This window comes from Artibeus jamaicensis, unplaced genomic scaffold (assembly GCF_021234435.1).
Source record: "Artibeus jamaicensis isolate MK-2021 breed Jamaican fruit bat unplaced genomic scaffold, CSHL_Jam_final contig_585, whole genome shotgun sequence".
Classification (NCBI taxonomy): Eukaryota; Metazoa; Chordata; class Mammalia; order Chiroptera; family Phyllostomidae; genus Artibeus; species Artibeus jamaicensis.
Window position 1 is genome coordinate 9,409,037 of NW_026521894.1, and position 27,270 is coordinate 9,436,306.

At 36.9% G+C, this 27,270-nt stretch overlaps 1 protein-coding gene and 1 pseudogene across 1 annotated transcript in view; one reads left to right on the forward strand and one right to left on the reverse strand.

Annotated features, from left to right (window-relative positions):
* Nucleotides 1-27,270, forward strand: part of GUCY1A2 (guanylate cyclase 1 soluble subunit alpha 2) — a 307,345-nt gene that overhangs the window by 196,305 nt on the left and 83,770 nt on the right. The window contains exon 6 of the mRNA XM_037153653.2: nucleotides 22,429-22,572. Coding sequence (XP_037009548.2) covers nucleotides 22,429-22,572 — 144 coding nt within the window. The remainder of the gene's footprint in view (nucleotides 1-22,428; nucleotides 22,573-27,270) is intronic.
* LOC119055453 (uncharacterized) lies at nucleotides 982-1,080 on the reverse strand (annotated as a pseudogene).

The window sequence follows — 27,270 nt, forward strand, 5'->3', positions numbered from 1 at the left end:
ATCTTGTATCTGACCTTGTAATTTAAAATTTTTTATTGTTGTTTAAGTACAGTTTTCTGCTTTTCCCCACTACCCCTCCCCACCACCCCCAAATTTTATTTTATTTTTTAAATTTATTTTTAAAATTGATTATGCCATTACACCCCCAAATTTTAAATTTCTAATTATCATAATCATTCTAGGTAATTTTGTAGATAATAGAAGAAGTGCTATTACCATGAACTATCTGGTGAAGTTTTCTTACTATGGAAAAGAAAAACCTCAAAGCTGATAGAATGTTTTAAGGACTAGAAATACACTGATTTTATAAAATGAAATACAATTTTGCTGGGTTAAAGCATGTGTAGAATTTTTGTAAAATAATCATACCACAGGGAAAAATATAGCTCACTTTTGTTTTATGTTAGAAATGTAAAAGTAAATGAGGTAAAGCTGAATGCCAAGAAAGAAAAAGTGAGAGACAGTGCCCCACAGGGGGTATTTGAAGACTTCCCTTTCAAAATGTGTGGTTGTCCTGTTCTTGATCATCTTATTTTCCATGGTTCCTGTCACTAGGGAGATGATGCAGTGCTGAATTATAATTCTAGTGGTGCAGTTCCGCTAAATTAGGCTATAATAGAAAGGCTCTGCTAAAAATAATCAAAACCTTCTATAAAGCAGGAGGTTTAGGAAGAAGCTATAAATTTTACTGTTCATATTTCAAGCGCTGAGAAAATTAAAGCCTTTACAATATTTGGCTGCCACGGTCTTACAGGTGTATACATAGTAAATAAGAGCTAGGAAAACTGAAGGAAGCATGGATTATAATTTTGACCCCCTTATAATTAGAAATGCATATATTCAGTAAAAGTCAACATAAATAGCACACTATACTCTTTTGCCACTCAAGTTTTGTAGGGTACAGAGAATGAACAAAATAAAGAACCAGTAACTCTAACTTTTTTAATCAATGCAGATAATAATAATGGTATTAAATAATTTTTCAATATGGAACACTTCATGAATTTGCATGTCATTCTTGTTCCGGAGCCATGCAATCCTGTATCATTCCAATTTTGGTATATGTGCTGCCGAAAGCATTTGGTATCAGATGTTGAAGCAACCTAGTGTGGGTTTTGTCTTAATTTATGTTTTGCCTCTGGCAAGCCATTCAGTGACAAACAAGGGAGAGAAAAGGAGAAAGATCAATCCATTTTCACACTTTTCTCATTCCATTCAGACAAAGTTATGGTATCCCAGTGCTATTTTAAATATACTCCTTAAGGTTCTCATCTTTTCACCTTTAATCGCTTTCTTTACTTATCTCTAGTTCTATTATTCTAAAGCAGCACCTGTATTTGGTGGTATAAATGTCCATCTTAGCTGCCATCATTATTTCTCACACAGTTGTATCTGGACACATTCAAATATGTATTATATGATATGTTGTATCCTTTTGCATGTACATAACTATAGTCCTCTAGTGCTTATTAGAGGAGAATAAAATATGATCTCATTTAATCTCCCATGACTAATATGTAGAGTTGTTATAGTGTCTTCATTTTCAGATACAGAAACTGAGTTTTAGAAAGGTTAAATAATCCAGATAATATAGCTCATAAATTGGAATTTTAACTGAGGCTTGTCTGACTCTAGAGCCTATAGCATTTTCACAAATCTAGGTCGTGTTCTAAACAATGATGAAATCATAAAAGCAAAAAGTAGAAACTGTTTCAAAACTAGGTGACCCGGCCCTGGCCAGTGTGGCTCTGTAGGTTGGAGCGTCATCCAGTAACCGAGAGGTTGCAGTGAGATTCACAGTCAGGTTTGATTCCTGGTCTGGGCACATCCAGGAAGCAACAGAGTGATGCTTCTCTCTGGCATTGATGTGTCCTTCTCTCCCTAAAAGCAATGAAAAACTGTCTTCAGGTAAGGATTAAACAAACAAACAAATAAATAACTAAGTTACATGATCAATAACTATAGTTATACTGTCAAGTGATGAGAAGAACTCTATGACCACAGTTCAGAGTTTTGAGAAGCTGCATCTTAAAAGTTGGGGGCTCTCCCATCTGCCATCCTCCCTTTTTTGTCAGAAACCAGCTAGCATCTTCTCCTTTAACTCTTTTTATGCACAAATAGCAACAGCATACCAAGAAGGAGGGAGCAGGGTCAGTGATCTGGAGTGAGGGCAATAGGATAGAATTTTAAGATAATAAAAACTGAATAATGAATCTTTTAAAAATAAAATCATCTTTCATAGGCAACTCTGAGAAATGTTAGCAATCAAATATTTCCCCCTGTTGGTGTGGGTAGAGAGGAATCCCCTGTTAAAACCCAAACTCACTCTTAGGGGACACAAGATTTGGGGATTGAGCACAAGGCTACTGGATTACTGGGAGTGGAAACCAGCGAGTGTGTCCACACAGCACGCATGACGATGAGCATCAGGACAGACTTCCGTACAGAACCATCCGCCTTTCTTCGGCCAGGGCCAGACGTAGAGCCAGAGGGTGCACAGGAAACTGCACCCCCCCCCCTTGTGCCCCAGAGTCAAAAGGGAACCAAACAAACAAACACAACAACTTCATCAAAGGGTATAAGGACGTCCTTGGAGACTTTAAATGCCAAAATTGGAATTAGAACCCACAGGGATGCTAGAGCTAGTGGGTTATTTCTACCCACTCTCGAAAATGAGTAAAATATATTTAGAAACACTCTTGGCATTAATACAATTTGAAAATTGCTACATATCTTGAGTTCTGAAAATCTTCAGAACCAATTAAAACACTGTGTTGATGTTATAAGCTCCAAACCTCTGTAAATATAATACCCATAAAAATAGGGCTAGAAAACCTATTAACATCATGTACATTTCATTTAATTTACTTATGTATATTGTTCTGCTTTAGTCTCTCTTTAGTCAATTAATTATAGACTCTTATTAACGATAACGCCTTAACTACTTGGTAGAAAAATAGTCTGTACATCCTAAAAGTAAATACAGAATGCAGAAGTAAACAGGATAGATATCCATGATAAAACAGTTTATATATAAGGTGATCTGTATTCACTTCTGAGTGGGCATGTTATTGTCTCAGAGAAACTGAAAGGCAGGTGAACCCTTGAGATTCAGATGTCTGGGTGCAGACCCCTGAGGCTTTGCACTGATGTGTTAGCAGTTTGTAAATTGGAGAAGGAGCTATATCAGACTTGAATCCCCATCTTTAGCCTCTGAGTAAGAGCTGAAATGTCTGCTCACATCAAGTTACAAGGCTACAGAACTCTATGCCTCAAGAATTTTGATTTGTCTTGCCATTTGGTAATACGGAGCTACTAAAGCTGGCTGTTCACTGGACCATCAGCCAGGTTTCAGAAAATAAAGCAGAATATTAATAATATCACTGCCGTGTGGATTGGATTTTGCATCGGAAAAAAATGAAATGCTTTCTTTTCCCCTTGTTTTGCTTTCTGATAAAAATGTCTTTTAAATACTTACTTAGTTTATTCTTGGAATTTTAATATTTTACTCCATTTCCCAGCACCAATGCCATGTCCATTTAATAAGGAGGGACTGTTTCATTCCCCCTCCAAGATTTACATATTTTCTGCTTTTGAAATGAAAAGCTACTAAAGATTTATACCAGTTTATTTTAGTGAATTCCATCAACTTCAATGACATTTACTTTTGCTGCTATTTTAGTGGAAAGGAAGTAACAGTAATTTCTAGTAAGTCTAGAAAAGAGGGATTTCTGAAGTAAAAAGTATTCAATTCATTTATTCACTTAATAAACATTTTTGAATCACTCAAGAACAGGGCATGACTCCCATATAAGCCTATAAAATGTTATGGAAATTAGTATATATATTTAGAACAATTTTAATAAGTAGAAAAGAACTAACTTATATGCATTAGAAGGTAAGGTGAAAGTCAAAGATAAATATTCTGCTCTGGTAGCTCTTCTACTTGGGGGATTATATTGTCAATTTCAGAATACCATAATGCCCTAAGAATTACCTGACACGGGTTTTGCTTCATTTATATTTTTCCCCTTGGCAAGCACTTAGGCTGGAGATAAGGGACAAACAAGGGGAAGGATGGATCCTTTTCCCTGTTGCTCTCATTGCATTCAGCTAGAGCAGCTGAATCCCAGTGCTGTCTTAAGTACACTGCTTGGAGTTTCATCTTTCCATCTTGCACCACAACTTAACATCTGTGCTTCCGTTTCGCCATCTGTAAATAGACTAATTTTACCTACCATATAGTAATATTGTATGAGCTTTTAAATGAAATATGTGTAAAATGCTTATTACAGTGTCTGGTCTATGGCATAAATGTAAATGTTAATTGTTATTTTTCAAATAGGTATTTCTGGGTATATATGGGGAGTGGGTATGTGTTTTGTATGCATGTGCCTGTACGTACATGTGTTTGTTTGTATGTAAAGATGCTATAGCCTAGCCCTGGCTGGTGTAGCTAAGTGGATTGAGCACAGGCCTGTGAACCAAAGTGTCACAGTTCAATTCTCAGTCACGGCACATGCCTGGGCTGTGGGCCAGGTCCCCAGTAGGGAACGTGTGAGAGGCAACCACACATTGATGTTTTTCTCCCTCTCTTTCTCTGAAAGTAAATAAAATACTAAGAAAAAAAAAGGTGGCATAGCCAGTGCTTATCAGAAAAAAAGATAAAATGCTTATTCGCTTAAGTGTATTCTTTCAGGTTATTAGAATTATATTGTATGCCAGAGAAAGACTGAAGGGAGCACAGGGAGAGAGGTAAGAGTAGGGGCAAGAGAAATATCTCCCTGAAATACATTATTTATCTTGTCTTCACTGAGTCCTCATGGATCTTCTTTCTTGAAGATGGGCCCCTAGTTCATCTTCATGGGTTAGTTTTATATATATAACCTGAGCTACAATATGAAATTTGTGAAGGTAACAATGTTTCTGTAAGTAATATTGGCTTGTACAATGTCTATGACCTAAAATGTTTATTTTTTTTATATTCTAATATGACATCCAGCATTATTTTTCTCTATTTAGAGAATATTTTTGTTTTATACTCTTGTGGCAAATTCTGAAACAGTTAAAAGGCTAAAATAATTTGGATTGCCAAGCAGAAATCAAAATTGATAGTGTCTTACTGAATTTCTCAAAGTGTTTCTGGGTTGTTGTTTTTATCCCTGTTGATTTCTTAAAAGATTTTATTTACTTAATTTTAGACTGAGGGGAACAGAAGGAAAATGAGATGGAGGGAAACATCAATCAGTTGCCTGTCATATGTGCCCCCAGCTGGGGACAAAGCCACAGCCCAGGGATGTGCCCTGACTGGGAATCAAACATGCAACATTTCACTTTGCAGGATGCTGCCCAATCAACTGAGCCCCACTGTTGATTTCTAATTTTCTTTTTTTTTAAATTAATTAATTTTTATTGATTATGCCATTACAGTTGTTCTATTCCCCCCTTCATTCCCCTCCACCCTTCCCCCCCATCCCCACCACTACCCCCCTTTAGTTTATGACCATGTGTCCCAAGTTCTTTAGATTCTATATTTCCCATGCTATTCTTGCCCCCCCATCTATTTTCTATCTACTGTCTATGCTACTTATTTTCTGTACCTTCTCCCCCCTTCTCCTCCTCCCACTCCCCTGTTGCTAACCCTCCTTGAGATCTTCATTTCTATGTTTCCACTCCTGATCTAGCTGTCCTTTTAGTTTGCTTTTGTTTTAGGTGTGGTTGTTAATAACTGTGAGTTTGCTGTCCTTTCACTGTTCATGTTTTTTTTAACTTCTTTTTCTTAGATAAGTCCCTTTAACATTTCATATAATAAGGGCTTGGTGATGATGAACTCCTTGAATTTGGTCTTGTCTGAGAAGCACTTTATCTGTCCTTCCATTCTAAATGAAAGTTTTGCTGGATAGAGCAATCTTGGTTGTAGGTCTTTGGATTTAATGACTTGGAATACCTTTTTCTAGCCCCTTCTTGCCTGTAAGGTCTCTTTTCTAATTTTCTAAAGAGTATTGGCAATTGCTAAATGATAGATTTTTTGATTTTTATAATACCAAGAGTTATGGACTGAGTGTGTCCTCCAAAATTCATTTGAAGTCCATCTCTCAGTGCGATGGTATTTGGAGGTAGAAACCTTTGGAGGGTAATTAGGTTCAGGTGAGATTATGCAAGGGGCCTTCAAGATGAGATTCATGTCCTTAGTAATAGTAATAAGAAATTAGAATTCTCTCTCTGCCATGTGAGGACACAGGTGACCATCTGCAAGCCAGGGAGGGAGCCCTCACCAGTGAACTGAGCCAAATCAGCCAGTACCTTGATTTTGGATTTCTCAGCCTCCAAAACTGTGAGAAAGAAATTCCTGTGTTTGAGCTCCTGATGTATGTTACTTTGTTATAGCAGCATGAATGCAAGAATATGCAAAAAATGCATACCAATTCTAAAACAGCCTGGAAATTTATGATAGAAATCTCTAGCAAGATTTCTTAGTGTAATAGGTCCATGTTGCTAGGTTACCCCATGATGAAAGTGAAAGAGTTTTCACTAGCCTTATGCAGTTTGTGTCATTACAGAATGTCTCACTTTTGTGTATTCATAAGCTGTGAAGAAGTGAAGTCCTGAGCTAAACAATCTTTGCTCTTGTAACTAACACCTTTATGACTAGTATGAGAAAGTAGCTTTTAGGTAGTGTACATTTTGTTATTATAAGTTTGCTACCTAAATACTTACTCCTATATATTTATTTAAAAATTCACTTAAAATATCAACATTTCTTTATTAAAAATTACTGTCATTAAAAATCATTTACCATACCCTGAGGTCATTTAGCATAGGATTTCAGACAAGCTTTGGAGTATGAATATGTAAGTTATATTCCCATCAAGTTTTATAATTCCTGGGTATTGTATGAGTTTACTAAAATAAAGATTGATCTAGATGAGACACTTCTCACTTACCTGATAGGATACCCTCAATGCAATCTGCAAATCTTATTGAATTTGATAGCCTGTATTACGTTTTTTCACCAAACCTTTAATTAGTGAGGTTCTGTAGGAGAAATTGTGCACATTATCCTCCCTGTGTTTGCCAGTTAACAACTGTGATTTAAAGGGTGCAAATTTCTTAAAGCAAAATGGAATTCACATTTACTAAATACAAACTGTGTTCTAGACACAGTGCTAGTTGTCTTAGCAACTAGCTAAGACAGTGATATCTTACTTATTTCCAGAAGAACCCTCTGGGCTGTGTCCTCTTGTGTCCTTTTTGAAGATTGGTTTTGTAAGTGACAGATGTTGTTAGAATTTAGTTCTGATTCAGCTGAAAATTTGTATTTTAGAAAACAATGGTTGAAATCATTTATGAATCAGATAGCTAGCTAGTGTTCTTAATTAGTCAGAAGTAGAACTAGGACCAAAGATTGTTCTAGCATTTGTGTATGTCTATTTCATTAATTGGTATCCTCTATCTAGTAATTTCGACAATCACCAGGCAAATTTTATACCTTTAAAGTAAGAACAATTGTGTGTCATAGGATTGTTCAAGGGTAAAAAGAGCTGATAGCACACGGGCTGGTGTGTTTTAGTGGATTTAGTGCCAGCCCGCAAACCCAAAGGTTGCTGGTTCAATTCCCAGTCAGGGCATATGCCTGGGTTGTGGGTCAGGTCATCAGGGGTGTAAAGGCAACCAATCAATGTTTCTTACCCTCTCTTTCTCCCTCCCTTCTTTCCTCTATTTAAAGTCTTTTAAAAAATAATAGCAAAAGGCCTTTATAATGAACAAGAGGTCCTTGATATTATAATTGGAGGGTGAGTTTGAATTTTTAAATTGCAATTTGAGTTTTAGCATAGAGTTAAGACTATAACTAGTCTTTTTTAAAGGCACTCAACAAATCTGCACTACTTTTCCTTTTAATATATTTTATTGATTAGCTATTAAAACCAATAATGAATGCTATTACAGTAGCCCATCTTTTTCTCCCCTTTATTCCCCTCCACCCTGTACCCCCCTCCCACCAGCATTCCCCCACCTTAATTCATGTCCATGGGTCATACATCTAAGTTCTTCGACTTCTCCATTTCCCATACTATTCTTAAACTCCCCCTGTCTATTTTGTACCTACCATTTATGCTTCGTATTTCCAGTACCTTTCCCCTATTCTCTCCCCTACCCACCCACCCCTGCTGATAGCCCTCCATATGATCTCTATTTCTATGAATCTGTTCCTTTTCTAATTGTTTGCTTAGTTCAATGCCTCTTGCTCGGCTCTCAGCTGGCTCTCAGTCACTTACTCCACTACCTACAAGCAAATTGGGCCCTTCTGGTGCTGATTCCTGGGTGGTTGGTTTTGTGTACATTCTAGAACCCTGTGGGTTTCTCCAATGAACTCCCCTGTGAGGCTGGGAGTTTCCCCCGCCGCCTCAACCCCCACAGGTTTTTTTCAATGAGAGATTTTGAGGTTTCATTTTCCCTCACTGGAACCCTGGGTTGTGTGGTCTGTCTTGCTTCACAGTTGTTCCTCCTGGTTTATCCTCACACAAATGTGGGACTGCCTGCTCTGCCAGCCGTTGCTTTGCCTGGTCCACCAGCCACTGCCTTGCCTGCCCCGGTCCTCCAGCTACCACTTCGCCACAAGTCCACTCCACCCTGGCTGCCCATCTCCACCCATCCTACCTTTCAGGATGAATGTTTCTTCTTTAACTCTTTGGTTGTCAGACTTCATACAATTAGATTTTATGGCAGTTCTGGTTATTTTTTAAAATTCATTGTTGTCCTTTTGGTGTGTGAGGAGGCAAAGTGTAGGTATCTACACCTCCATCTTTAATATGTGTGTACTTAATAGTAAAGATTTGTTTTCTTCGGCTCCAGAGGACTAAAGGGGATTTCTCTGCAGAAGTTAGGAAAGTAATTTCAGCCCAGTGGAAGATCCTCATAAATGTCAGTGTCCCAACAATGAAATAGATTGCCTGCAACTGTATGCTCTGGTCATTGGAGTGATTCAAACACAAGCTACAGTCTTTGATGGGACAGACAAGAGAAATTCTCAAAGGGTCACTTTATTCTATGAGATTCTAAGATTATAAATACTCAATGTTGGAACTATATGTAGTTGTCTTGGAAAATGTTGCCAAAGTGCAGTTCAACCCTGCTGACTCCCCATTAATATTTGGGGTATATGTTTATTTTTATAAATGTTTTTGAAAGTACAAAAATGATCATTTAATTTTATCTTAAATTCAAGTATTTAGTTGTGAATGTTTATATATTTTAATACATTTTTCAAGCTTTGAAATTGTTAACATGGTTTCGAATAAGCTGGAAAATTGTAAGAAATCACTGAAGCAGTGAAGGTAGTGGGATACAAAAAGTCAATATTCAGAAATCAATGGCAGTTTTGTACACCAGCAATGAAATGCCAAAAAGAAAAGCTAGGAAAAAATCCCATTTACTCTAGCAACAAGAAAAATAAAGTAAATAGGAATAAATTTAACCAGGCAGGTAAAAGACCCATGCTCTGAAAACTACTGAGCACTCAAGAAAAAAATTGAGGAAGATACAAATAAATGGAAGCATATACTGTGTTCATGGATTGGAAGAATTAACATCATTAAAATATCCATACCAACCAAAGCAATCTATACAGTGAAAGCAATCCATATTAAAATACCAATGGTATATTTCATTGATCTAGAACAAATATTCCAAAAATGTATAGAACCAAAAAAAACCTGAGATACCCTCAGCAATCTTGAGAAAGAAGAACAAAGTTGGAGACATCATAATACCTGATATAAAACTGTGCTGCAAGGCCACTATAATCAAAATAGTCTGGTACTGGCATGAGAATAGATCAGTGGAAAATCATTGAGAGCCCAGAACTAAACCCATGTCTCTATGGTCAATTAATATTTGACAAAGGGAGCATAAGAATACAATGGAGTAAAAAATAGCCTCTTTAATAAATGGCATTGGGGGAACTGAAGTGGTACATTAGAAAAAAAATGAAACTAGACCACCACCTTATACCACACACCAGAACAAACTCAAAATGGATTAAATACTTAAATATAAGCTGTGACACCATAAAAGTTCTAGAGGAGAACACAGGCAGGGAAATTTCAGATGTCCTATGTAGCAATATTTTTGCCACTACATTTCCTAGGGCAAGGGAAATAAAGGAAAAAAAATAAACAAATGAAACTACATCAAATTAAAAAGCTTTTTGCAGGGCTAAAGAAAATATCATCAAAATGAAAAAGGAACTGACTGTATGGGAGGATATATTTGCCAATGATATATCAAACAAGGGTTTGATCTTCAAAATATATAAAGAACTAATGACTCAAAACAAGGAAGACAAACAATCTAATTTAAAAAATGGGCAAAGGACCTGAATAGGCAGTTCTCCAAAGAGGACATACAGATGGCCCAGAGACATATGAAAAGATGCTCAACATCACTAGCCATCAGAGAGATGCAAATTAAAAACACAATGAGATACCACTTCACACCTGCCGAACTAGCTATCATTAATAAATCAACAAAGAACAAGTGCTGGCTTGGATATGGGGAAGAGGGAACCCTAGTGCACTGTTAGTGGAAATGCAGACTGGTCCAGCCATTGTGGAAAACAGTATGTAGCTTCCTCAAAAAACTAAAAGTGGAACTGCCTTTTGACCTAGCCATTCCACTGCTGTGAATATACCCTAAGAATTCAGAAACACCAATTTAAAAGAACTTATGCACCCCAGTGTTCATAGCAGCACTATTTACAATAGGCAAGTGTTAGAAACAGCATAAGTGCCCATCAGTAGATGAGTAGATCAAAAAACTCTGGTACATTTATACAACAGAATACTACTCAGCAGAAAGAAAAAAGGAACTCCTACCTTTTGGGAGAACATGGGTGGCACTGGAGACTATTATGCTAAGTGAAATAAGCCAGTAGGTGACAAATATCAGGTGATCTTAGTTATAAGAGGAATCTAATGGACAAAATAAACTAATGAACAAAGCAGAACCAGAGACATGGAAACATGGAACATACTGAGAGTGGCCAGAGAGGAGGAGGAAGCAGGATAATGGTAGAAAGAAGGGGAAGGGACTCATTAAAAAACATGTATGAATCACTCATGGACATGGACACTGGTGTGGGTATTGACTGTAGGACGGGAGGTGGTCTTGGTGGAAGATGGCAAAGGGAGAAAAACTGGGACAGCTGTAATAGAATAACAAATAAATAAATAAGAAACCACTATAGCAAAATTCTTATTAGACTGCTGATTTTCTTTTGTGTATGTGTGTGTTTGTGTGTGTATGCCTGTGTGTTAAAATTTGTGAAAGCTACCTATTAAAATAATGCTCTTCTTTGGATAGACTGGGAGAACACTATGCTAAGTGAAATAATCCAGTCAGAGAAAGACAAATACCACATGATTTCACTCATATGTGAATCTAATGAACAAACTGAACTAACAAATAAAATAGACTCATAGATAAAACACACTGATAGCTCTTGGGGAGGGGGGCTTAGGGAATGGAGGGATTGAGCAAAAAAGAAAAAGGACTCCTGTACATGGACAACAGTGTGGTGATTGCAGCAGGTAGGGAATTGGGAGGAGGTAGAAGAGGGTATCAAGGAGATGAATGGTAATGAAAAATATGATTAAAAATGTCAGTAAAAACTTAATGCTGTTATTAAGATAATCCAAAGCAGTATTTTAAAAGTTTTTTATTTGATATTCAAACTTTAGTATTATACAGATTTTTTTTGCAGTCATAAAATAAAAACTCTGTGCATCTCCCTTTTCCACTTATTACTAGTGTCATTGCCTTATAAGGAATGGGCATATTTCAGGCATTTGATAAAAGAAGGTCCTTTGACCTTTAGGAAGAGGCAAGGTAAGGACTGCTGAAGTTGCTTATGACATTGCAGTCAATGACAGTTAAGTGTAGAGGGAAGGGTATAAGATACTAAGGCTGAAAAGCTACTTTTAATTCTTTTAAAATTAAGTCATATGACCTACTGTGTCAAGCTTCTACTTCCATAAAATGGGAACAGTGGTATTGGTCTCACATTTTTGTTGCAGGTGACACATCTGGAGTCATTCATATGAAAGAAGATGAAGGCCGGATAGCATATGTTGGAGAATTTGCCACGAAGGGAGGGGAGGAGATTGTCTCAGTCCATTCAGTTTGCTGTAACAAAAATACCATAGAGTGGGTGGCCTTTAAACAACAGAAACTTACTTTTCACAGTCTGGAGTTTGGGAAGTTCAGGATCAAGATGCTGGCAGATTGAGTGTCTAGTGAGGGCCAACTTCCTACTTCACAGATGGCTGTCTTCTTGCTGTGTTCTTACATGGTAGAAAGGACAAGGAGGACTCTGGGGTCTCTTGTAGGAGTTAGTTAGTACTCTTGTCATAATTTAAATACATACCTTTCCAGGGCTGGCAAGGTATATACAAGAGGCTCGAGTCAGTGTAAAAACACTAATTTATGCCTGGATGTACCACAGTTTATCCATTCACCTACTAAAGGACCTCTTGGTTGCCTCTAAGTTTCAGTGATTTTATATAAAGCTGCTATAAACATCTCTGTGTAGGTGTTTGAGTGGGCATAAGTTTTCAACTCCTTTAGGTAAACACCCAGGAGCACAACTGCTGGATCATGTAGTAAGGGTATGTTTAGTTTTGTAAGAAACTACCAAAATGTCTTCCAAATAGGCTTTACCATTTTGCAATCTCAGCAGCAGTGAATGAGAGTTTTTGTTGCTTCACATCCTCATCAGCATTTGTTGTTGTCAGTGTCTGGATTTTGGCCATTCTAATAGATGTGTAATGGTATCTTATGTTGTTTTAATTTGCATTTGCCTGATGACATATGCTATGAAGATCTTTTCAGATGAATTTTTTCCTTCTGTATATCTGCTTTGATAAGGTATCTGTTAAGGTCTTTGGAGCATTTTTTTAAAAATAAGGTTGTTTTTTTACTGTTGAATTTTAGGAGTTCTTTAAGTATTCGTGTAACAGTCCTTTATCATATGTGTGTTTTGCAAATATTTTCTACCAGTCTGTGGCTTGTCTTCTCATTTTCATGATACTGTCTTTGACAGATGTTTTTAATTTTGATAAAGTTTACTTTATTAGTTCTTTCTTTTATAGATTATGTGTTTGTTGTATCTGAAAAGGCAATTATGATACCCAAAGTGATTGAGATTTTCTTTTATGTTTTATTCTATGTTTTCTTCTAGGAGTTTTATAATTTTCCATATTATACTTAGGTTTGTGATCAATATTGAGTTTATTTTTGTGAAGGGTGGAAGGTCTGTGTCTAGATATTTAGTTTTTTGCATGTGATGTCCAGTTGTCCCAGCATCATTTGTTGAAGAGACTGTCTTTGCTGCATGTGTTACCTTTTCATCCTTTTCAAAGATCAGTTGACTATATTTTAGGGGGTCTATTTCTGGAAACTCTTTTCTGCTCCACTGACCTATTTGTTTATTCTTCCAGCAATACTACACCATCTTGATTACAGTAGCTGTATAGTAAGTCTTGAAACTATTCACAGTTGTGACATCAACTAACATTATTTAGAAATTAATTCTATATGTTTACTGAAAATTATAGCATTCACCATAGTCTGGGAATATGTTTAAAGTTCTGGTAAATCAGGAATCCCTGGAAAATGTTTCTTGAAAATCATAGACTCAATAATTATTTTTATAAAGAGTAAATGGATGAAGTTCAAGTAGAACAATAACTTGGAATAACATTGAATTTTTCATTTTGATTGGGTCATGGACTAATACTGATAATGGTAAATAAAAGTGAAATATTGGAGTTGTGTTATTGAAGATCTTAGAAGACAATTTACTGTACAGCAGAAAGAAATTTTCAGTTGCCCACATCTAACTTGAGAATTTAGAAATAATTTTGACCAGATATTTTAATATATTTTTATTGCTAACTTGCCTCAGTATTAAACAGTCTTTATGATAAACAACCTGGAGCCTAGCAACTGTATTTTCTACATGACTGAGATTCCTGGGCAGGAACTGGAATTTACTTTGATAGATCTACTGAGAGTTTTATCAGAGCTTTCTTTGATAGGCAGTCATTTGGATTCTATTTTCCCTCATTTGGGAATAGTTCCCAGGTCAAATCACTGTTCTATTTATATGCATGACCTCATTTTCAGTGCTGTATCAGCTGAGCACTATAGAGACATCCTTAAAAGAAGTAGTATTTGGGTCAGAAACATCAACCAAAATGATTTATTAGATAGATTTTTTTAAAAGAATGAAGTGACTTTTTTGAAGCTTTATCAGTAAATTTTTAGTTAAAGTTATTTCCATTTCAATTGCCATACCATTATGCAGTTCACTTTGATGTATTTGATTAAACTGAACAAACTTTCTTGGATCATTGAATACCTACTGTGCTAGGTGATTCTCGGCATTTGGGTGTGTGGGGCAGAGGCTAGGAGTTGTAGTTTAAAGTTCTGACAAATAAGAAAATGTCTGGAGAAGTTTATTATCCCTTTTTGTAGGGTAGAAGAGAGAAGACAAGGAATAGCTGGGGTTCAGGATAAAAGTGCTTTTCTCTGAATGATCTTTGCCTCCTTAAAAAAGAGACAAATATTTGGATGAGTATTGTAAAATTTTTAACTCACATAATATACCGGAAGTCTTCAAACTTTGAGAATCAGAAAATATACTGAAGAACATGTGAAAATGCATGCAGCTTGGCCTTATATCTAGATTTTGATTGAGTAGACATAGGTGGGGCCTTCTAATTTTTATCGGATACTCCTGGGTGATTCTTATGCAGATGATCCTGAGTTTTGCATTTAAAAAACTTGCCTAGAGGACAATTCCAAACCACACATGTAGAAATCAAACGTAATTTAAAACTATCAATAAAATTCTCATTGAGCATTCTGACTTCATGCCCCCTTTTTTAGAGTTGGGTGGCAAGAGTGTGGCAAAATTCAGGCTACTCCATCCTGCCAGTCACTGCCTCTGGTGCCTCAATTTTCTCCAGAACATCTGGTACTTGTGAGTGACCTGTGTGCAGGAGAGAGGCCCCCACCACATCCTGGTAATGCTGGGGGGAGTTCCCTACAGAGATCTGATTCATAATGGGGCTGAGGTCCCAGGCTACAGCTGGTGTGCAAGTTTGGCTAAAAAGGTGATGACTGACAAGTGTGCCATATTCTCAATGGAAGCAAAAAAGATGAGGACAGTAATGGAAGTGGTAGATGAAAAGCAGGTGGAGACAGGAAAATGGAGCAGAAGGAGATACAAGAGAAGATGGCGCAGTGATGTCCATGTGGAGAGCAGTAGAGGTTGAGAGAGCAAATGAGGTGGCAGAGGTGAAGGAGGTGGTAAGGCCATGGCCACTGAAGGTGATCTCTTCAAGGACTTTCTTCAGTCTGGAATTAGAGGCAGCGAGTGCCTAGGCTGACAGGTTCTTCCTCTTACTGGAACTCAAGTCTGGGACAATGTTTAGGCACTTGACTGAAAGTGTGGGGTTCGTCAACCAAAATAGTCCCACATTCTGGGACACCGACTTTTAGAATAACACCTCCTAATAGCCGTGCTTACGGACCACAGTGCATATTTCCTGAGGTTCCTATCAACTAGCAGTGAAAGAGTTCAGATATCTCAGAACAGACTACAAATTCAAGATCTTCTTTTAAACAAACTCCTACTGTAGAAACAAATCAATCATGAAAGTATATAGGGTCAGATGTTTTATATGAATGGCCAGAACACATGCCCCAAATCCTTCATCAGCAGGAGCAGGACATCACCTCTAACTTCTTCATCTGGTTCTCAGACTACAACCTTCCAGAATCTGACAAGTTTGCTATTATTACAGGGAATCTGTAGCCCAACTCCTACAATACTACTTTGATGCCGACACCAGCCTGCAGTGTCTGCATCATTGTGGATGAAATGAGAATTCACGTGGACTACCGAGTCTGATGGAGGAAAAGGGACAGCATGGCTTTTCTCCCAAGGGGAGCAAAAGCCTTGGCCCAAGCCTCGGCCCTTGCCCTGACTGGCCTTTATTGGTTTCTCTGCACAGTACATGATGGTCCTCATTTACTATGCACAGGTTGCTTTAGGTGGTTTCCTTTTACAGGAAACAAAGGAGAGGATGCTGCTAATCACATCACGGAAGAGGGATAGTTGCAAATGAAAAGGAAAAAGTGGTTGAACCAGTTACACTGGCCCTTGGAAGGTTTAGCTTGGATTTTAGGAAGTTACTTTGCAGTAAATGTTTGCCACTGGGGGCTGATCCCATGGTCTCCTATACTACTTGGTATGTGAAGGGAAATCAGACTACTTTCATGAGGGCAGCTTGTGAAGATACTCAACCTATTTAGGTACTAGGTTCATTAACTGTACTTACGAAAATTGTCCCAGTACCAGATTAACTGCCATCGGCTGTTGGGCTGGTGCTTGGCCAGCAGTGATGTGTGTGTGTGCTGGCCTCTCTGCACATTGGCCCCTGTGGCCCTTCAGTGCCCTCAACTTCAAGCATGCAGCTTTCATGGCCATGGCCATCACTTGGTTCAAGCCAAGAAAATGATGCTGAAGACTACACTGTCTTTGTCTACATAGCTTGAACTTTTCTCTGTGTCAGGGCCCTCCTACCTGTTTCTTATTGTTTTAATCTCCATCCTAGGATATGTTTATTGAGTTGAGAGAGAGAGGAAGGAGTTGGGGGGAGAGAAAGAGAGAGGAAGGGAAATATTGATGTGAACCTATGTGAGAGAAGCATTGATCAGTTGCCTCCTGTTTGCACCCCTACCAGGATCAAACCCACAACCTAGGAGTGTGCCCTGACCAGAAACCGAATCCACAACCTTTTGGTGTGTGGGACAGTGATGCTGCAAACAACTGAGTCACCCGGCCAGGGCCTTCCTACCTGCTTTTGATAAAGGAATTTGTAAGTCATATAGGAGGAGAATCGGTACATCTTCAAGAACTGCAACCTCAAGAACAATAAAGAACTAGATTGATGCTTGCTGTCTGTGACAAATTACTCACCTTCAAATATGTCCAGTGGACAATCCATGGCCCTAAGACCTGGGCCACTACCACCTGGATTTTCATCTTTGGCCACAAGCCCATTGCACCCACCCTGCTTAGTAACAGGAAAAACAGACATAAAGTGTTGAGCCTGTGTGAGGGAAAAGGTAAAAAGTAAGAGGCCCCTAAATCTACCCAAGTCAAATTTTTCCTCCTCTTCTGCTACGAATGAGTCTTTATGAAGGCCTATGTAATGCTTTACCATTTCTGCTGAGCCTTTTGAATAATCTGTGTCCAGACCACCATGAACTCCAGTGGCTGGTTTCTGCAAGACTGCTTGTGGACTCGGGCTCCCCATAACCATTGGAAAACTGAGCCCTCTTTTCATGTTACTCAGGAATGACACCCAGTGTCAGACAGGTGATTGGGCTGGCAGATGTGGCTCCATTATCTCGGCAAGGACGAATATGGTAGCTCTTCTGAGAGTCACATGTTCTTAGCCACAGCCAATGAGCCCATGGTGCATTTGCCAGCCCCTTTCTAGTCACCTCATCATGGCCAGTGACCAAGTGCTCTTGTAGGAGCACTTGGTGCTTTTTACTCACCTGATCGTGGCTGGTGACTAAAATCGTAGGAGATAAATGAATACTTTTGTCATCTTTAGGCATCATCTGCCTACATCTTATTCAAACAAAGCAAAATACAAAGAAAGGCAGACTTTCTAATTTGCTTCTCCTCCAGGTAAAAGGTTTTCTTAGGCTCCGCCGAGGAAGTAATGCCAATCAGCCACAAAGTTAGGCAGTATAGAGCTTTATCAGGGTTTGCGCACCTAGGCGAGGTTCTCCAGTCTGCAGAGTGGGGCCGGGGAAGTCGCACCCAAGCAGGGAATGTGGTGGGGTTTTATTTTGGTTGGTTCTCTCCGTGGGAGCTGGGGATTGGTCCCCTTTGAACAAAGCGGCAACATATCATTGCTGGTTCTCCTTGGGCTCAAATTGCTATGCGGATAAAGCCCGCCCTTTCAGCTCTCCGGTTTGATGTCAGCAGCCATTTCGTCCTACCCCACCCATCCTGACACTAGGTAATATCCAGAGAGAGAGAGGATTTCCAGTAAGGTAGAGTGCCAGAGTTTTCTGGCCCTCTGCTCTTATGCCCCCTACCCAAGTTCTGTTTCATAAATCCTAAAAAGGTCAAAGAAAGACAGATTCAGGACTCTGGGACCGAAGGACTGACTGAGTCCTGTGGGACAGAGATTATTAATTGCCCTATTGTATGCAGTGTTCTTTTAGGCTAGTCCCAACGCTAATGCCACAGTCACCTCCCCTACAACACACACACTTCTCCCTCCCCACTGAGCCCAGATTTCCAGGAAGCCTCCAAGACATTTCTTGAACATTATCCTGGAGGGAAGGGAAAAAATGTTATGGGAATGAGAATCTATTAAGTGATAAAGTGAGTTCTTTTACATGATTAATGTAAAACAAAAAGTAAGTAAAGATGGTGATTGCATAGGTCTAAGGAATTTATACCATGTTTATTTTTGAAATAATGAGAGAAATTTGACAATAAAATGCTGAGAAGAAGACATAGTGAGATGGGTAAATTCTTTAAAGTTTAACAAAAGGAGCTATAATAATAATATGTGGGACAACATTTGTATGTAATATTGTTAGTACTTAAGCCTTCTCCTCTATGTTCAGAAGAGAATATAAAGTTCTTCAGACATTTGCATAAGTACTGTTTTTTTCCATTTCCATGTCTAGTTTAGCCATCTTTATTCTTGTTTAATGTCATTGAAGGGAAGGTTGGAGATGCTGAAAGTAAATGAAATGCGCTATTTTAGATGGTCCATTGTGTTTACATTTTTACTTAAAAATACTGAGACAAATTATAAAGGAATTCAAAATACAGTCCTCTTTTAGGACAGTTTTTTTGTAATATGTTTACAGTGTCGATTTATTTTACTTTGGTTTTAACTCAAGGAAGCATCCTCAAGAGCAGCTGTAATTGATATATAATGCTTTCACTTTTGCAGTTCCCCATGAAATGAAGTCGGCTGATTATTTTCAGTGAAATCCACCAAAATTTTCACATACACTTAATTCTGCTGAACATATGTAGCCCTGAGAAGAGAATAGAGTTTTAATGGAAAGCTGCATTACTAAGGTGTTTGCACTTCTGCCAAGATTTTCAGGTTAGGATACTGAGTATATCTGCAAGGAGAGAAAACTTCACATAGATATATTGCCTACACTTTACAGACACCTGGGTATTTGAAAAAATTAAACTGTTACCCATTCATTACTCACTAGTTCTATTTACCAAATATTTCTGGCTCTTCTACAGGCACAAGTTTGGTTGCATTTTCCCATCACATTTACGCTAGTGTAGCCATGTGTCTTGCTTTAGTGAATAAAACTTCAGATGCTATGCATGTCACATCTGGAAAAAAGCTTTAAGAGCTAGTGTATAATTTGTTAGAACTTCTTTTCCTCTGCTCTGACAACCAGCTCCAGGTGAGGAGGTTCTATTAGCCTTGTTCCTAGAGTGAAGAGACATGGCCCAGGGGCTCTCACCTCTGCCCCAGTCTTTTGACCCACATGAATGTGTAGCACAGATGGATCAGAAATGAACTCTTGTTATTTTTAGGGCATTAAGATTTGGAGGTTATATTGTTCCTGCAGCATAATGTAGCCTAGAACAGTGGAAACAACATTTTTTAGATTTTTTTTGTATTTGGGTGTTCATAAATAATTGTGAGAATATTACTTATTACTTAGAGCCATTCTTTTTTTTTATATTTATTTTTTGTTGTTCCATTACAATTGCCCCCATTTTCCCCCAGTGTTTTCCCCTGCCCTGCCTACCCCCCCATGAAACCTCCCCCACATTGTCCTTGTCCATGGGTCCTTTAAATACATGTTCCTTGACTTGATCTTTCCCTTTCCCTCATTATCCCCGTATCCCCTCCCCTCTGGTTACTGTCAGTTGGTTCTTTATTTCCATGTCTGCGGTTCTATTTTGCTAGCTTGTTTGTTTTACTGATTAGGTTCCACTTATAGGTCTGATCATATGGTATTTGTCTTTTACCACCTGGGTTATTTCACTCAGCATAATGCTCTCCAGTTCCATCCATGCTGTTGCAAAGGGTAGGAGCTCCTTCTTTCTTTCTGCTGCATAGAGTTCCATTATGTAAATGTACCAAATTTTTTTATCCACCCATTTACTTATGGGCCTTTAGACTATTTCCAGCACTTGGCTATTGTACATTGTGCTGCAATATGATACAACTTTGGGGTGCATAGGTTCTTTTGAATTGGTGTTTTAGGATTCTTCAGGTATAATCCCAGCAGTGCAATTGCCAGGTCAAAAGGCAGTTCCATTTTTAGTTTTTTGAGGAAATTCCATACTTAAACAATGAGCAAAAAACCCGAACAGACACTTCTCCAAGGAAGGCATACAAAGGGCCCATAGAGATATGAAAGAAAGAGCCATTCATTTTTTGATGTCTATTTCTTGACACTTGATTCTGTTTTTCCAATTGTTATCCTGACTTCAAATATTTTCAAAGTAAATGTTTTAAAATATTATGTGATCATATGGATTTCAATGTGAATTTTATATTGTGCACATACTTATCTTGCACTTCATTAGATTTATGTGTTATATCAACTGGTACCATATTGGTCCATCTTCTATACACTATTACATTACTCCTACAGAGAAAGTGTAGCACATAACTAAGCTTTATTCTTTTGGTACAACTTCTAGAAATACATACTTAGTGGAACTCAATAAACTTTTGCTGAAAATATAATGGAGATAATGCTGCTGAGGAAAATGACGACAATAAGAATTTCAAAGAGGTCATGCTCCAGGAATGTGAATGTTCAGAGTGACTCTGAAGCCATCCAATTTATACAAATAAGTGACTGCCTATGTGTCCTAATATCTGAAAATCAAAATTCAGTTTCAAAGGACATAGCTAACAGTGTTCTAGATTTTAAATCATGTAGAAATACAAAGGGATGAGATAAATGTGAGAATTAGCAAAGGATTTTGTGTTTCTATGGGGGGTGGTAAATGGTCACACATTAGACATTTATTTTTTGCTGGGTGTCATTCTCAGTGGAAATTCTATGGGGGAAGTATATTTTAGTCTTTGCAAACTCACTTTGCATTGCCTATTATTCCTACCATACAATTTTATTTCCTTTTTTTTTTCCATCGGAAAACAGGTCTTGAAGTGAAAGTTTTGAACTTCATGATATGTCTGTCTGAGTCTATTGTAATCATTTTTGATGTATATTTTCTGATAGGATTCTGATAAGTGAGTGATAATTTTAGCATTCCTAGTCCCATGAGCTTCTTAAGTATTCTCATTATATTGTCTCAATTAGTGCTCACAGAATGTAATGCAGTACAACTTATGCAGTTTACTTATTCATTTGGTAGATGTTTATTAAATATCTATATTTTAGCCTTATAGTTGACCCTATAAATACAGAGATGGAAAACACATGGTCTTGTTTTTAAAGAGCTCACATCATAATTGGAAGTATATATTGATTATACATTAATACATATTGATTATGGCCTGTGATGAAAGCTATAGCAAAGAGGCATGGAAAGTGCTGAAACAGAATAGAAGAAAGGATTAGGATTTGACCTACTATGAACTAATAGATGGCCAAGGAGGGCTTCAAAGAAATAGTGATATTGAAATTGAGCATTTTATATAATATTTCATCACTTTGTTCTAATTAAAATATTAGCATGAGGATTTTACCATTATATTTACTTTGGATAACAAGTGAACTTTCCTCTCAAAATTAGATGTATTTAATTTGTATGCTATATTCTATACTTGAAAATTTGGGGGTTTTAACCTGGGGTAACTATTTAAAATATTGAATAAAAGTAATGGCAATTCAGAATGGATGCTGACAATAGAATTAGAACATGGTTCTGCCATTAACTTTTTAATAGCAGGGTTATAAATGGATTCTTGCACATCAATTTCTCATCTCTTAAGTATAACTAATACTGAAGATTTGAGGAAGATGAGAGGGTGGCTTTGAAAAAGTCGTCTTAGAAATTGCCCAGGTAAAATACTGACAATTCTATTTTCTCAGATGATAATTATTTTATATCCGTTGTTGTTCTCTATTTCAATGATCATCCATGGTGATAATACTGATGAACAACCCCAGAGTGAGATGTCAGTATTTGGCTGTGGCTGTTTGCAAACTCTGCTGTGATTACACTCAGTTGTCTAATTGCTTAATTTATCGATGTTTTGCTGACATGTTTTTCAGCAACGTTTGTGATTGCAGAGAACTAATCATTTCTATTCTGGCTCATTATCATACGTTTGCATTTAATTTGTCTGATTGCTGCAGGTGGAAACAATAGGTGATGCATACTGTGTTGCTGCAGGACTCCACAGGAAAAGCCTCTGCCACGCTAAGCCCATCGCTCTGATGGCTCTGAAGATGATGGAACTTTCAGAAGAGGTGCTGACACCTGATGGAAGACCAATTCAGGTCACTCTCAACATATAATTTTAGTAGTAATGCATGTTTTACTGAAGGAAGCGAGAAATTCCCTTGTGGATTCTACACACTGTAACTTACAGATCTAGATAAGTTGGGTTGGCAGGGAGGATGGGGAATAGCTAGAGGTGACTCATAGATCCAGGAAAAGAAAATTATGTAAAATAGGAAAAGGTGTGTGGATGGCAAATTACCATGGAGGAGAAAAAAGGAGCTAAAGGGTTAGACCAAGGAGAAGAACTTGCTTTTAGTAACCAAGTCACCAAATCCAAGTAAGAATGATGGTAAGAATCAGAGTCTGAGAAATAATCCAAAAAAATAAGAAACTGAGAAGCGAGGAAATGGAAGACCTGGACAAGCGCCTGTGGGTAGTGTTCAGGTCTTACTCATGAAGCCTCAGGCCTCAGGGTTGCTTCTACAATTTTTCTGTGATAGAGTTTGAAGGTTGGAGCGCAATGTCTGAGGAAACTTTTAAAGTGGAAAATGTAACCTCTAGTGTGTTGTACTCTTTTTGGTACTGATGGCTGTCTGCAGCCTGAGATCTACCTCTGGGGACGTATCAGGTCACATAGCTATAGGTTTGCTGTAACCTGATAGGTCCCAGGTGTGTTGTTGCTAGGAATTCTTATAAACCAAAAATCTTGTATTTGGAGAAGTAACCTGGAATTTAAGGCAGACCTTTTACACTAGCTCACTAACTATGTGTTAAAAATGACAAAAAATAAAGCCTTAAAATGTGAGTATATTTCTAGTTCTGGCATTATGGAAAATTAGATACCCTGAGTGTCCCTTATGATTGACTTATTAAAATGTAGGGTTAAGTATAAAATTTTTTAAAGACTGTCAAGCACAAAACAAGTTATAGAGAAAAAAGAAATGTGACCATTGCATTTTGGGTACAGACTGAAGATCATTTAAGTGGTGAATTTACATTAAGTGCTCTGTCATTAACAGGGGTAGTAGTAAACTAGGAAACACTGTTTCCTCCCTGGAGGGAGACAACTTCAATCTCATCTTCAACCAATTTCCACAGATTGCGTGTGCTGGAAAATCAGTGGCTTATATTCAAAGGAAAGTAAAATAAAACAAGCAAACAAAGAAACACACACACACACACACACACACACACACACACACACACACACGAAAGCAAGTACTATAGCTAAGAGCCCATAGAAAGAGTAGATGAGAAAAACAGATCTGGAGTGTTATCCGATATCAGCATTTTCAGGCAGAATCAAAATGACAATGCTTAATATAATTAAAGAGATACAAGAGAAATTTTAAAATGTGAGGCAGAAACAGTAGATTTGAAAAAGAACCAGAGAACTTATAAGCAATCAGCATAATACTTAAAAAAAAAAAGGAGCTCGGTGGATGAATTTAAGAGCAGATTAGACACAGCTGAAGCAAAAATTAGGACATTGAAAGAACTGAAGAAATTACTCACAATTAAGTTCATGAAATTAAAAGTGGGAAAATATGAGTCAGAGAATATAAAATGTAAAACCTGGAGGAATCATGGAGGAGAAAGTGAGAAGATGTAATGTATTTTCAATTGGGGTTCCAAATGGAGTCAATAGAGGAAATGCAAAAAGCAAATATTTTGGAACTATTAAAAGACATTAATCAAATATCAGTAATAGTAATCCAAATAATGGGTTAAATGTGAAAGATCATACTATAAAATGACATATTTATAATTAAGATTTTTGACTTAGAATGGAGAACTATTTTTGCAAGTAGTTATGTTAAAAATTTTCAAATCACGAAGGAAAATATTATAAATTTTACTACATTAAAATTAAAACCCTCCTGTTTATCAGGGAACACCTTCAGAAAGTGAAAAGACAATCAATCACAAAGTAGGAGAATCTTTTCGTAACATCTTTAACCAATAAAAGTATCTTTGGTTAATCTTATCAGCAATCAGATTAATATATATTGATAATCCTATGCTCTCTCACCTACTAGTTTGGCACAATTTTGAAAGTCTTACAATATTAGTGTTGGTGAGGATATGGAGCAATAGGGAATTTCATACACAGCTGGTGGGATTACAAATGGTATAATGTCCTTGGCATTAACTAGTACATTTTACTTTGTGCCTTTCTTACAACCCAGCAAGCCCTCTCCTAGTTGTACGCTTCAGGGAAATACTTATGCGTGTGGGGCAGAAGTGACACACAAGATTATTCACAGCAATACTTTTTATAATATTCTCAAATTGGAAATAACTGAAATATCCACTTAATAGAATGGATAAATTATGATATGTTTATGCCTTGGAATCCCATACAGTTGGGCAAATGAATGACTTTAGCTATTGACTTCAACATGGATGAATGCCAAAAACATAATATTGATTTTTTAAAAAAGCAAGTCATAGAGGAATACTGTAGTATTATTGCATTTAATTAAATTAAAAAACTTGGAAAATTGAGTATACATTCTATTTAGAAATACCTGCATTGATGGAATAAGTTAGGAAAGAAAAAGAGTAAGTAATACAAAATTAAAGATGATGCTTAACTCCAAATGAAAGAAAGATAATGGCAACAGAGGAATGCAATAGGGAAAGTGGACATAGGGGTTATAGTGAAAAATTATTTATTTTATTACTATTCTCTATTGTGCACATACATATTTACACTTGAAAAAAATTTAAAGACAAAGACTCCCACCACTGGTGAAAATAAAAAGTCATGGACCATTAAAAAAAGTCTAGTTTAAGTCCCTCAGGACATAATTATCTAGTAGTCAAGTGTATGAATAGCACTTCAAATACTGTCAGGAAAAACAAGCAAAAGGAAGGTGTCTAAGATCTGCTGCAAAGTGAAAATTTACACATTCCACATTGAATTTATACTAGTTCTTAAATTTTCAAGATGCCCAGCTGGGCAGTGTTATCATTTGGAATGGTCTTTTTATGTTAAATGTTATTTTATAAGACATACAGTGTTTGTATTGATTCATCATTGTCAAAGCAAACTTAAATCACCAAATAACGAAACCAGGGAAATGTGTTTTATAGTATGCTGTAAATTTATCATCTGTGCTTCCATTTGTGGGATATAAAATTACCTCTGTCTTATGAATCAGATTGCCTTATTAAATCAAAAGGGGAAATATCCATAATGATTTAAGAAGAATGCGGAAAGAAAATTCTAAATAATAATACCACCTTAATAATTTTAGTTTCTTATTAATTTCTATTATCTGTATGGTTTGGGATTTGGGGGGAATATTAATTTGATTTTCACTTGGCTTCTAACTTGGTGCTATGGGAACACTTCTAACCTTATTGAAATAATCTTTCATTGAAAATGCTTGGGTGTTATATTAGAATTTATATGTGAACTGTTTATTATTTTCTTAAAACTGTCCAAATTCTTAGGCTATATAAAATTTAAGCTATTTGAGTTATAATAATTGCTCAAAATTCCCCAAACCTCTCAAATTTTGAAAAATAGATTGATAATTTTTGTATGACATAAAATTTTGAGGCACCTGCCATGGTGGGAAATAGGAAACTGGATTATCATTTATAGTTGCTCACAAATGATCAGTAATGTCCTTGAATCCTTAAGTGTAGAATTGACTAGGTTAACTTTTTAATTAAAAAGAAAATAGAGACTATAGCATTTCACTTCTTCAGTTTATAATACCAAGCAAATTACTTTTCTATAAGTACTGTAATGAAACTCAGAGGATAGTTCTAGACTGTATTTACAAAGTATAATACACAGATATGGTCCACTTATATGATAAATTTTGAAAATTCAGTCCAAAGTGACTTTAGTTAAAATTGCATTTAAAAACAGTGATTAAGAACTTATATTTTATCAATATGATGTTTATTCTGTTGGCCGAATATATGGAAATGTTAGCATTAGCCTGTTCCATGTTTCCCCTCTTAAGAAGAAATCTGATTTTCTTAAATCTTAAACAATAGCAACTGAAGAAAAATAAAATCAGATGTTCTGTCTTCTGTTTTAACTAGCTATATGGTGATTTCCCTGGAAAATTATATAATTTCATGCTGTTCATTAACTTATGAACCTAATCTCTCCAAAGTATTTTAAATAGAGTGTTTAGTGCTGAAAGACTTTTACTAAAGTTTACCACTCTTTGATTAAAATAACAAAACATTTGTTACTGTTTGTGCTTTTTGTGTTTAAAAAAAAATAGTGAAGGGCCCTGGCTAAATAGTGCCATTAGTTAGAGTGTCATCCCGACTTGCCGAGGTTGTGGGTTTGATCCCTGGGCAGGGCACATACAAAAATCAACCGATGAATACAGAAATACCGTATTTTGCCATGTATAATGTGCTCCTAGGCATAATATGCACCCCCATTTTTGTGAGCATTATTCATGGGGTTTTTATATCCATGGTATATAATCATTATACTCATGTATAATGCGCATCCTTATTTTTCCCTCAAAAATTTGGGCAAAAACGTGTGCATTATACATGGAAAAATATGGTAGGTGGAACAACAAATGTCACCCTCTCCTCCCCTTTTTCCCTCCCTCCCTCTCCCCTTCTCTCTCTCTCTCTCCCCTTTCCTCTTTCTCTCTAAAAATCAATAAGTAAAAATAAAAAAAATAAGTAGTAAGGGAAGGAATCTGGGTTGAGGAGTGACTAGAGTATGTGATTAAACACATAGTAGAAAGACAAGTAACATT